At 48.4% G+C, this 12,547-nt stretch overlaps 2 protein-coding genes across 2 annotated transcripts; one reads left to right on the top strand and one right to left on the bottom strand.

Moving 5' to 3' along the window:
- The first annotated feature begins 3,115 nt into the window (after positions 1-3,115).
- Positions 3,116-3,427, top strand: LOC133900890 (glutaredoxin-C10-like). The gene has a single exon (XM_062342162.1). It carries the CDS (start codon positions 3,116-3,118, stop codon positions 3,425-3,427), a length of 312 nt encoding a protein of 103 aa, XP_062198146.1.
- A 6,679-nt stretch (positions 3,428-10,106) lies between these two features.
- LOC133900519 (S-type anion channel SLAH2-like) lies at positions 10,107-12,337 on the bottom strand. The gene is made up of 2 exons (XM_062341679.1): positions 10,901-12,337; positions 10,107-10,761 (listed from the first exon to the last, which is right to left on the bottom strand). Exons 1-2 carry the CDS (start codon positions 12,290-12,292, stop codon positions 10,333-10,335), a joined length of 1,821 nt encoding a protein of 606 aa, XP_062197663.1. The 5' UTR covers positions 12,293-12,337; the 3' UTR covers positions 10,107-10,332.
- Positions 12,338-12,547: the final 210 nt, after the last annotated feature.

Here is a 12,547-nt window from a genome sequence, read left to right as displayed (position 1 = left end):
ACGGCGCGCATCCGACCACCCGCCACTGTGGATGCCCTCGGGCGCCATTAAGGGGGCCCACCGGGCAGCCTCAGAGGTGCCCGATGCGCCCACCCTGTCTTGTTTTTCTGCCAGGGCAGGGTGGCAGGCGGAGCGCTTCGATTCTGGCAACGTTATCCCGAGGCACCCGGATGAAACGGGACGGGACCCGTGCATTTAATGGACCCACGCCCCCTGCCAGTGCATGGCAGGGTCTGACACTGGGGCGTGGACAGCTGAGAATGTCAGGATGTCAGGATGTCAGGCCGCGCGTGCCTATTAAATGCGGCATTGGGCCTTTGACTGGCTGACACCCCGACGATGGGACCCTTCGGGTCGTCGGACGATCTTGCTCGAACCTTCGGGGAACCGAGTCCTCGGGGGCTGCCACGTGCAGCCCCGAGCACTCTCTCCTGAGCACTTGAGTGAGACCTTCGGGGAACCGAGTCCTCGGGGGCTGCCACGTGCAGCCCCGAGCACTCTCTCCCGAGCACTTGGGTGAGACCTTCAGGGAACCGAGTCCTCGGGGGCTGCCACGTGCAGCCCCGAGCACTCTCTCCCGAGCACTTCGGTGAGACCTTCGGGGAACCGAGTCCTTGGGGGCTGCCACGTGCAGCCCCGAGCACTCTCTCCCGAGCACTTCGGTGAGACCTTCGGGGAACCGAGTCCTCGGGGGCTGCCACGTGCAGCCCCGAGCACTCTCTCCCGAGTACTTGGGTGAGACCTTCGGGGAACCGAGTCCTCGGGGGCTGCCACGTGCAGCCCTGAGCACTCTCTCCCGAGCACTTCGGTGTTTGGATCATCGGGGGACTACAGTACTCGGGGGTAAGTGAGAAACCTTCCGAGCACTTTCTTCCCGGTACTTGGACTCTGCGGATCATCGGGGAACTGGGGTGCTCGGGAACCTAGAGGCTACGGCCCCGAGCACCTTCCCCCGGGACTTAGTTTCTTCTTATCCTGCAGGGTGGATCTCGCGGGATGGTGACATGTGGCGGACGGCCGGCCCGGTCTCGGGATTCAGGGACCCCTGGTTCCTAATACACCGACAGTATCTTACAAGGAACGCTGCAAACTCTGCCTAGATTGATCCAAATACCACTAATGTAATCAACGTATTTGAGTTGTAAGATTTCTTTTTATATTTAGTTTGACGAAAGTTTTGGTTAACTCAGAAAGTTCCTAATGCTTAGAGTATTATGTATGATTAGAGCTAATTTGCTCTTGATCTGTTTCTTTATGATATGTTTGTAGTCACTCAAAGTTGCCCCCTATGTTTATTTGCCACGCTCTGCAGGAGCAGGAGCACGATATCCTCGACGCCGTCGATGAGTTCGATCCGAGGTTGATGCAGCCGCGACTTCACCTTCGTCGCGGTCCTCCACTCGGCATAGGCGCGTCGCTGACCAGATAACAGCTCGTGGCGCTGCCGGCAAGTAGTATTACTGCATGATCAGATCATGGACAGAGAACGCATAGATTTGTTCTTCCCTCTTTGGCTTTCTGGATGATGAAAAATGTATTGTTGGTTTGATTCCATGCACTAACTTTCTCTGATTTTTCCTTCTTCTCTTTAGCAGTATGCTCGAAATTTTGGTTGTGTGTTGAGATAGATGAAGTGGTGTTAATGTTGAATACAACACTTGAGAAGAAACGCACGGTCGTTCGGATTACATGTGTACTTCAGTACTTGAATCAAACTATATATTGTGCGGCTTATGCGCTCGGCCCAATGCGTGTTGTAAATGTCTGTTCATTTGGGCATTTGTTTCTATAAATTTGACACCCAAAACTTTTGTGTGTTCGGGGGAAAAAATACTTAAGTTCATGAATCAAATTATTTTCGGCCTGATGCGTGTTGTAAATGTGTGTCCATTTTGGGATATTTGTTTCTATAAATTTGACACGTAAAGTTTTTGCGTGTTCGATACAAAGAATACTTCATTACTTGAATCTAAATGTACAAGTGTTAATACATGCATGTATACACTTCCAAGAGATATATGCTTATAGGGTCCTTAGGTGAAACCTGCCCACTCAGGTTTGAGTCCTAGACTCAACACATGTACTCATATTTTTTTATTAATTCTCATAATGAATAGTACATGTGCATGTGGATGCATTCAGTGGTCGATGCGTGTGTTGGCGCTATGTAAAGTTATACCTCCAATCTTATTTAGACATGTGATACTACACATGGCGCTACGTGAAGTTATACCTCCAATCCATATGGATGTGTATGGATATGAATGTGGTGTGTGCGCATTTGACCTTGTACTTTAAAAAAGAATGTAAGCTTATAACTGTAGCTCAGCATCTCCAAAAAAAATCTTCACAAAAATCTTTGCAGTTCTATCCTCAGGGCAAGTATATTGGTGCCATCTTATAGGCAGTCTAATATATTGACATATAATTTTGAGATAATTTAATAGACAATCTCTAACTCGTGTAATAGTGTGAAAATAGTTACGTAGTCCTAAACTTTAGTTTATAAGATTATTGTTCACGAAATAACGACATCTTTCTCTTATCTCCCCCTCTCTCTCCTCCGCATCACTAAAACATAAATGTATTATTGCATGAGACGACCAGACGACTGACGTGTACTTAATATACTTGCCCTAGTGCTTTTGAAAAGATACTTCCTTTTTCAGGTCTAGGCATATATAGGAAATTTTGCAAGAGCTCACCTTTCGAAACAAATTGCGTAAGGCCAATTCGTGAGTCGTGAGGAAATATTCCAACGTTCCAAGGCAGCCATGCATGAACGCCAAGATGGATGCTTATCCAAAACTTTCCAATCTTGAACCTGCTCCGCACTGGATCAGAAGAATAATTTGTTAGTTATTATAGAACAACCAAATCTAGCTATGTTCCAGGCATATTAACAGGTTTAGCAAATTCTATCAATTGCTACTTAATTAAGAATCTTAATCCAAGAGTGCAAGTAGATGACATCAGCTTTTCCAGCTTATAAAAGGGGAACTATGAACCCGTCCAGCAGCAAGAAACAACACATCACCTTCCAATTAATCTCACCTGAGGAAGAGACTAGAAGCCTCTAGAACCTTCCGGCCGGCACCGTAAGCGGAAGCTGCCAATGGATCGCGTGGCGAAGCTGGCGTCGGAGCGTGCGGTGGTGGTGTTCACGGCGAGCGAGTGCGGCATGTGCCACGCCGTGACGTCGCTCCTGGGCAACCTGGGAGTGAACGCGGCCGTGTACGAGCTGGACAGGAACCCCCGAGGCCGGGAGATTGAGCGCGAGCTCGCCAGGAGGCTCGGCGGCGGCCCCTCCGTGCCGGCGGTGTTCGTGGGCGGGAACCTCGTCGGCGGCACCAACAGGGTCATGGCGCTGCACCTCGACGGCGAGCTCGTGCCCATGCTCATGAGCGCCGGCGCGCTCTGGGTGTAGAGTTAACCAAGGACGTCCGTATGCATGCATCGATAGCTTTTATTGTCAGATGTGTAATCATGAATAAAAAGATGGTAAGAACGAAAAAAGATCGATGTGGAAGCGTGTGTCTGAAGGCCAGGGTTTTTATGTCCTGTGCTGAGAATAACTAGGCGGATTGGCACGTCTAAGTCGACCGTTTTTTTTTCACAGAATATGATAAAAAAAGTCTAAAAAATATATGTTCATCAATTTTAGATATATTAATATTTATTTATGAATTTAATAATATTTAACATATTCATTTATGAAGGCTTCATGATAGCAACGGTTCGGATATACCGCTCACCCTCAACCTCGGTGCACTCTAAGGAGAGGGCCGGCGAGGTTCAACAGCTCAACACAGAAAACACAGCAATTCCAAAAAGATAAAAGAGAAATAGAATTGATTTGTTCCCAACCTTGTTATCTCTCAAAAAGCTCTGCAAGCCTAGACATCTCCAGAATTTGAACATAGTCATGAAGGGGTAGTTGGACCGGATGTCCCCAAGGCCGACGTTGGACGTGTAACCATCGGCGGCGAAGATCTCCCGCAGCGCCTTGACCTTGCGACGTCCCACTAGCACACCCCTGCACGTACGCGTCCACGAAGCCCGTGGCACGCCAGCGCCACAAGGCGAGCTCGGTGCCCGCGACGGTGTCGGCGCCGAGGCACTCCCTGAGAAAATGGCTCGGCCATGACCCTCACCGTGTCCGTGAGCGCCACACGCCCGGGTGCAGGTCGGTGACGTAGAACCACGGCAGCACGGCTCGCGCCGTTGACTCGATGTCGGACACCAACACGCACGCGCACGCGGACTCAGACACCAGGACGCGCAGCGCCGCCGCCAGCGGGCACCGGAGCAGTAGCATGGTAGTATACAACACCTGAATAATCAACGTGCGGTAAGTAGGATTCTGTGTTCTTTTCCGGTGTTGTTTGCAATTCAGGTTGCAGGGCACATTGTTCTTGCTCATAATCTTGCATGCATGGTAGTACGTACTAATTGAAAGGAGATCAATTCTGCATGCGTGTTGTACTAATTCGAAGGAGATCAATCTCATGCTGGCACCCGCGCATCTTCAAGACGAGGAAGCCACCCTCGCTCTACGGGAGAGGCACGGGTGGCTTCGTTGAAGCGTGAAGCCCTCGTAGAGCTGAGCACGGGTGGCTTCGTTGAAGCGTGAGGAGTTGAGGGGAGCTTGTCGTTGGCCAGCGGGGGTAGCCTTCACCATGGTTCTGTGCGAGACAAAGGTGCTTTTCTGAAGGTCCTCTCCGGCCGCAGGAGCTGTGCTTTGATCTATAGTAGTGAAGGGGCAGGAGAAAGCAGAAGAGCAAGAGAACGCGGCACTTGGAGAAAATGAATGAGTGCCGCGGGGAGTAGTATTTATACCCATCCCCGCTTGCAAGAGCGAGAAGATCGGGCGTCGTGCAAGCGAGGAAACTAGAAGCTGTGCGCGGAAGGCAAATGGCGGCCTAACGCCTATCACGATATATATTTAAGTGCGTCTGGTATATATTAAGGAACTTGACCAACAATTCAATATATATAATAAAATGATTATTAAATTAACTAAGTAAAGTTAATTAAATACTATCAAAGGTTGACTTTGGTTAGCCGAAGGAGAACTGAGTTAAGAGGTACCATCGTCTAAAGATTCTAGGTTTCACTGCCCCGCCGCTACTCGCCCTCCCCATGCTACCTCGCCCCGGTGCCTCGCCCTGCCATTGCCCCGTTATGCTCGGCCCGGCCTAGCATAGCTTGGTGTTTCACAGGTCATGCTATGAGCTGAGCCTCTGGTACGCGGGTTGGCACGACACGACCCGAAAGACTAGCCAGGTCTGACGGGCCATGCCTTGGCGTGCCCATACCAAGTCAACCCGTCAGGCCGGTTGGCCACCTCTAGTGCACATTAACAGTGTGATCATCGCTTATATATTTGTCATACACAAGGTTATCCTGTTTGCAGTGACGGGCCCAATATTTTAATAATAGATGTATATAAAAAAAATTCTCGATGACCAAGATACCTTGCACATTTAGACCACTAGGAGCTAAGGGTGAAAGCCGGACAAATATTTTCCAATCCGATCTGTGTAGATATAGATGTAGGTTCGGTAAGCTTTTTTAGAAGTCTATATAATTGTGGGTGCGAATATGGATAGTTTCATACATATACAGATACAAGTATTGTATTGCAAAAAATCGGTGGATACGGATTATCCAATTTTTAGAACGGATTATCCGCATTTTACTTGGCTCATTGCCTCTGATCTAGACCAATACTATATATGGAATATAATATGGATTATACCTATCCATGCAATGTAATATTTTGAATTATATTACTAGCTATTGCCTGCTATATTATACTCATTTGATAAAATTTATAGTATTTATATGTGCTAGTGTGCATGCCTCTTGCGTACGTGAAAGAAATAGAAATAGCTCTCGATTTATTTTTCTTGTAACCGAACACTGTGATATGAATATCTTGTTTTATATCTACTTGCCTAGAAGCTAGATTTTTTTGGACTCCTTTAGTGATAAGGACATCACTCCTTCGGATATATATATAAGGTGAACTCGTTTCTCGTTGTTTATATTTTCTTGGTAAAGGATAAGATACTACTAATTTTCTTATGGTGTTTTGTTGTTTAGGAATATAGGAGAAGCATCATAAGCTTACATAGATATCACCCATCGTAGGAGAAGTCTACTTAGACATAAATCGAGCTCTAGTCGAACTCCAAATTCAGTTCGGAGTATCAGAATAGCATATCAATAAAATGGACATAACTTTCGTATACGGAGTCCAATTGAAGCATTTTTGGACTTACTGAAAATGTTATGACGAGTTATTTCCAATGGATCTAGTATGACCCTTAAATTCCTTATATATTAATCAGAGTCGTTGAAATAAGGTGTTACATCACTGTTTTGGACCTTGTCTGGTTTTGTAAGCGTGTTAGGGTCGGAGTCCAGATTGTATATGTCTCTCCCCATGTAAGCACAACCCTAGGTCAACCTCCTCATATCCCTCTCTATATATACACTAGACGTCGTAGTTTAGACTCAGGTTTTAATTAGATTATTCTGTTTTCGATAATTTCGTCATATATCGGTTTGTGGAACCCTAACTTCGAGTTCTTTATTGGTAGTTAGCAATATTCAGGTTGCATCTATCTTGTTCTTGCTTGTGTTCTCCATTCGCATGTAGGAAAGCCTTCTTGGCGAGATCAACCACGTTTTAGCACGGTTGATAACCACGAAGTAATGATGTAGTGGTTGCGAGGGTTTTTCGATCTATTCTGATTAGAGCATTTGGATCATGAATGTTGAAACTCCATCAAATCGACTTATAATTCTGAAGAACAGTGTTGATTGAAGATCAGGATAATACCTCATTCTTCTCGTCTTACATGAACAAGGAAATCAAGGAGTTGACAAAATTGAAGGCCCGAATCCTTCAATCGGCAGTGATAACCATTTTCACTGTCGGTCCATGAAACCGGCAATGATAATCTCCGACTATCACTGCTCATTATTCACTGTTGGCTTCAAAACCGGCAATAAGGGGGGTTTTGGAGCCAATAGTGATGTATTGTTCTGTAGTAGTGATTGCTCAGGGTCCATATATAGAGGATCGGTTTCTGAGATCTAATCACATGATGGTTTCAGAATTTCTCAGGATTCATCTGGACCCTTCGATGGATATCTGGACACTGATCTCAGTCCATATGACCATGTGACATGAGTTATCAACCATGTACCATACTAGTAGTATCTTTATGAGCTGTGGAAGATACAGAAGAACCAGATGGGGCTCATCCACATTTCTCTTCCTCTTCTTCCTCTTTCTTTCTCTCTCTTTTCTTTTTTTTCTTCCTCTCCCTTATTCATGACAAAACAAAAAATTGTGGGGGAGCTCAAGAGGGCTTCCATTGGCTACAAAATAGTAGAGCTCCATCCTCTCCCAGTCCTCCTTGGATCCACGAGTGTTTGTCACCGGTTGCTTTCTCCCTTGCTATGATTATCTATAAAATCAGGGATGGTCCACTACTACAGAACATATCAGCAATGTCACGTATTAAACCGTCACTGATTACTCAACACTAATAGTCGCTGACTATCTCGGCACTGAAAGTCTCCATCTTGAGCTCCAACTGACAGTGATAGGTGGACTATCATTGTTGGTTGGTATAAACCAACTAGTAGTGATATTTGTTTCTCACCTTTTTCAAATTTTGGCAGTTGCCACCAATAGCATGCCTATTTTCAAATTTTAGCCGTTGCCGCCAATAGTGTCTGGCATATTTATAGTCACGCACATATAAATTTAATTCATGAGACATCAAGTTTCATTACAGTATATATACACAAGCACATATAAATTTAAGTCATAAAATATCGAGTCTCATCATAGCATATATACACCGCATATATGTCAAGTTTCATTGCAACAAGGATAAGCAGTTAAGATTTCTTGCTAATCGAAGAGTCTGAACTCTGTCTTTTCTTGTTAGATGAAGATAACAAGATTGACCAGCCAATTTCATGGTACTTGATGATTGGACTGATGGCATAGTTATTGATGAACCCAACAAGTTTTTCTTGAAGTGCATTGATTTCAACAGGTAAGAATCAATCTGTGGCCAGCTTGAGGAGTTGCAGTTTCAAGAATTGAATAAATCAATTATTATGAACACATATCTGATTTGAAAATTAGTCATCAATATGTATGCTGCTTACCTCAGCATCGGTCTCCTCAATCGGTGGCCAAACAATCCAAGCCCGAGCCACCTCCCTAACTCGATGGCCAAACAAGCCAAGCTCGAGCTGGCTCATGAGCGGCTCATTGGCTCAGTCGTCGACCTAGCCCATAGAGCCCACATGAGCAAATCTCTCTAGTGATCTGCGTTTGAGGGCGTGCTCCCCGTGCTTGGCCACCATGACCTGCGTTTTGTAATCGCCCAGCCTAGCCCACAGAGCCCGCACGAGCAACTGTCGGAGCTTCTCCTTTCGAAACCGCTATCGCCTTTCCCTGTGCATGGCCACCGACCGCAGCGACAACCCAATCCAACCCTCTCGAGGCTGCCAGTCTTATCCTCTCCGCTCCGCCTTCCTCCTGACTCCAATCCGCCAGGTGAACGAACAACTTCTCCTCTCCCGTCGTACCCCAAATATGTTGTTCCCTTGTGCTCTCCTTACTTCGTTGAGGAGTTGTAGCTAGCGATTCATGCCGTGGTTTCAAGGCCATAGCTCCTCCTCGAGCACGACAGTATGACGGCACAACGCCTCCTCTGCCGCCCACATCCATGACAGTAGCCCCGTCGTCGCATCCGCGACTCTCGCACTTGCTTTATCGCCCGTGCCGCCTCCTCCTCCCCTCCCCTCTTCAGCTCTTCTCTTCCCACATCCATCTCCTACTCTGACCGCCTCTATATCTAGAGTGCTACTCTCTATAGAGGCCACGAGAGCGGGGGCTCAGTGGTTCCATTTGTACGGCGTGAAGACATTAGACTCTAGCTTGTGAGCCAGTCGAGCTAGCTTGAACCTTTGTCGAGCCTGATTTTTAGCTCAAAAAGTTGACAGGCTCGGCTCGACTCGTTTCCACGCCTAGCTTCGTCCTCTCTCTCTCATGATGTGGTTCCGCTATGGGCGGTTGGATGAGGGGTATCAAACTAGGGATTTGATTTGGGGATTGATCAAGTGACTGGGTGAGTAGATGTGGGTGATCAGCCGATGGGGTTTGGAATCCACATCGTCATTGAACAAAGGGCAAAATGGGTATAAGAAGGCTTTCAGATGGGAGTAACGAGAGGGCATAGAAGGGATAGAAAATATGATCTAGAGACAAAAGAAAAGCTTAAATTTTAGATGCCACAAAAGGGAAGAACATAGTTTTCAATAGCTTACAAGGAATTATACTACTGCAGAAACTCTTCTCAGTGTCGGTTCAAAAGACTATCAGTACCGGGTATGAAACCGGCACTAAAAATCACTATCAGTGCCGGTTGGAGCTACCAAACGGCACTGATAGTCTCGGTCTCAATTCAATATTTTTTGGACTGAAAAAGCTTTAAAAAATTTCGCGACTAGGGCACCCCACCAAAGGGTGCCCACCTGAACGCGCCCAACCAAGACCTCATAGACTATGCGCGCGTGACCCCTCTAAACATCTCAACTATCGCCCGTTCGTGAGTATAGTAGCATAATAAATTCTTTTGACACCTTCTGACCGAATGTTTGAATGATTATTTGGACATCTGAATGATCTCAAATAAAAAAGTGATCAACTACAAAGTTGTAGATCGCCTCGAGAGCTACAATTTAAATATAAAGTTTTTCTCCATCTGACTTCATGTAAAAAAGTTATGAATTTTTAATGTGAGCTATCATCGATTACTGCTGCAACTTTTATATAATTATTTGGGCATTTAAATGACTTCAAATTAAAAAAATTAACTACAGAGTTGTAGATCTCATCAAGAGTTATAATATTCATATAAAGTTTTTTCCATCCAACTATTAAAGCTCATCTTAATAATATTCATATAAAGTTATGAATTTATTAAGATGAGCTTTAATAGTAATAATCTTCAGTGCCGGTTCGTAGCTAGAATCGGTAATGATATAGTCACAGTTAGTGTCGGTTCTTTACTACTCAGTCGTTGTTCGCACGCGAGAGTTTAAGAACCGGCACTGATACATCTTCAATGTCGATTACTATTGAACCGACACTGATGAGATATTACATATATGATGTTAACGTAGTAGTACTGTTATTTATATAAATTTATGGCTGCTAATGAGCTAGTATTACCTGCAGGGATCAACAACAAAGAACTCCTCGAACCTGTACAGGTAATCGGGAGGTAGTAATCAACAGGCCAGACTGGTCACTGATCGATCTACGGCTCTGCTCCTGCCGCGGCCATGCGCCATTGGGGAGTGGGACTCGCGGCCGTGCCTGGACACCGCGAAGACGAGCTCCTTGACGTCGGAGCCGGAGGAGCGGAGGTGCGCCAGGATGTTGCTGAAGTTGGGCTTGGGCCGCTGCGTGATGGCGATGGACACGTCGTTCGGGAACAGGTCCTTGCACACGAACGCGTGGTACATGGTGGCCACCAGCACACCGGTGACCGTCACGGACGCGATCCCGGCGAGCCCGACCGCCAGCGCCCGTGTGAGCAAGTTGGTCACCTCCGACGCGTACAGCGTCGTCGCGATGGCCGCGCTCGTCATCGGGAACGTGTACGCCCACCACGCCAGCGAGAACCGGACACCCCTGAAGAAGTTGATACGCACCACCTGGACATGCATATATCCGTGCATGGATTAGCTAATAGCTAGGCATCAGAAGAAGAAGGAGGAGGAGGAGGATCAACATGCATATCACGTGTCCAAGTGTTGCACCTGGTTAGTACGTAATTATGGACGTGTCACGTACCAGGGACATATAGAGGAAGAGGGAGACGAAGTAGGCGATCTTGGCGCCGTAGTTGAACTCGCTGCAGAGCCTGGCCCAGGCCATGGAGGCGACGCTGGGGGCAGCGACGAAGAGGAAGAACACCGGGTGGAGCTCCTTGGGGAGCTGCAAGTTGGTGGGGAGACGCTGGTACAGCGTCACGAACAGCACCAGGTAGTGGGCGAGCCCGACGGCGAAGAAGAAGATGGGGACCTCGCGGGGCCCCATCCGGGCGCCCAGCAGCGCGCCGACGAAGTTGCCCACGACGGCCAGGTGGTTTGTCGGGGTGGCCACCTTGGACAGCCGCCGGTCGCCGCCGGACATCCACTGCCCGTAGATCTTGAGGTCCAGGCAGAAGATGGGCACCATCAGCAGGTACCACACCACGTGGGGGAGCGTCCACTCCGGCCGCGGCAGGCCCTTCACCAAAAACAGGCAGGCGATCCACGGCGCGAAGAAGAAGTTGACGCGGATGGGGTGGTGGAACTCGCGGCGGACGGCCTCGAAGTAGAACACCGCCTTGAGCAGGTAGATGGCGGAGACGAGGCCCATCAGCGCGACGGAGACCCACCAGAGCACGTGGTTCACGGCCGGGCTCACGTGGAGGAACGCCGTGGACGGCTCCGACGCCAGCGTCTTCCACATCATCGCCTGGCTGCTCACGCCCAGGCACATCCCGAAGACGCTGATCGGGAACCGCAGCAGGAACGGCCACTTCTCGTCCTCGGGCAGCACCGGCACCTCCGTCGCTCTAAGAGTCTCGAGCTCGGGTCCTTCGAGGGCGGCGAAGTAGCGGTCGGCGGTGGGGACCTCGTCGTTGCCTGTCTCCTCCTCGGAGATCTTGAACTCGGCGGGCTCGATTTCGGGCTGCTCCTGCGGCACCCCGCGGAGGTTGGAGAGCTGGCGCTCCAGGCGCCCGGAGAATGTCTTCAAGTGGTCGAACCGCCGGTCCCGCGTGCTGTCGCTGCGCGACACCGTGCGCTGCCGCTGCAACGATGGCTCCTCGCTCCTGATCGTCAGCGTCGGCTGCGAGTGGTCGCCGTCGCTGCGAATGGACGCGCACGCGCCCAGCTGCGCGAGGTGCAGCCCCGAAGGGGATTCCGGCACGCTGAACGAGATGGAGTACGGCATCTCCGCCTCCTGCACGTGAGCGCGGTCACCGTGCGCCTCCCTGGCTACGCCGATCATCGCCGTGTCGTCCTCCTTCCTGGCGACATCCGCGGCGGTCTCCTGTCCCTGTCCGACTCCGACCACGGGAGAAGCGCCCGCGGCAACATCGTCGACGAAGCCAGTTAGTGCAGCCCGAGCCGACGGCACCGGAACCCGGAGCGGCTCCGGCAATGGACGTCCCCTGCCGCCGTTCAGCCCAGCCATTTGGATGCTCTCGCTGGTCGCTGAAATTGCCTACATATATCAAACAGTGAGTGAATGTGTGCACGTACTCCACTCGGCGGCCACACATATATAGGGAGAATTTATCTCACCTATCTATTTTTCATATTTATTTATTTCTTATCTATCTTATAGTATTTTTTTATCTAATTTTTTAATATAAATGAATGGTCCGAATAAAATATGCAAACGCATGTCCTTGTGGAATTTTCACGTTGGAACAATCAACGAGGAAGA

The sequence above is a fragment of the Phragmites australis genome, chromosome 19 (assembly GCF_958298935.1).
Source record: "Phragmites australis chromosome 19, lpPhrAust1.1, whole genome shotgun sequence".
NCBI lineage: Eukaryota > Viridiplantae > Streptophyta > Magnoliopsida > Poales > Poaceae > Phragmites > Phragmites australis.
The sequence above is the reverse complement of the archived record's forward strand: the minus strand, read 5'-3'. Positions and strand labels throughout refer to the sequence as shown.

Bases quoted from the DNA above. Each gene is read 5' to 3' on its own strand.
- LOC133900890 (XM_062342162.1), top strand. From the start codon at position 3,116: ATGGATCGCGTGGCGAAGCTGGCGTCGGAGCGTGCGGTGGTGGTGTTC.
- LOC133900519 (XM_062341679.1), bottom strand. From the start codon at position 12,292: ATGGCTGGGCTGAACGGCGGCAGGGGACGTCCATTGCCGGAGCCGCTC. The intron at 10,762-10,900 runs GTACGTGACACG...ATGCATGTCCAG, and splicing joins TCTTCCTCTATATGTCCCTG to GTGGTGCGTATCAACTTCTT.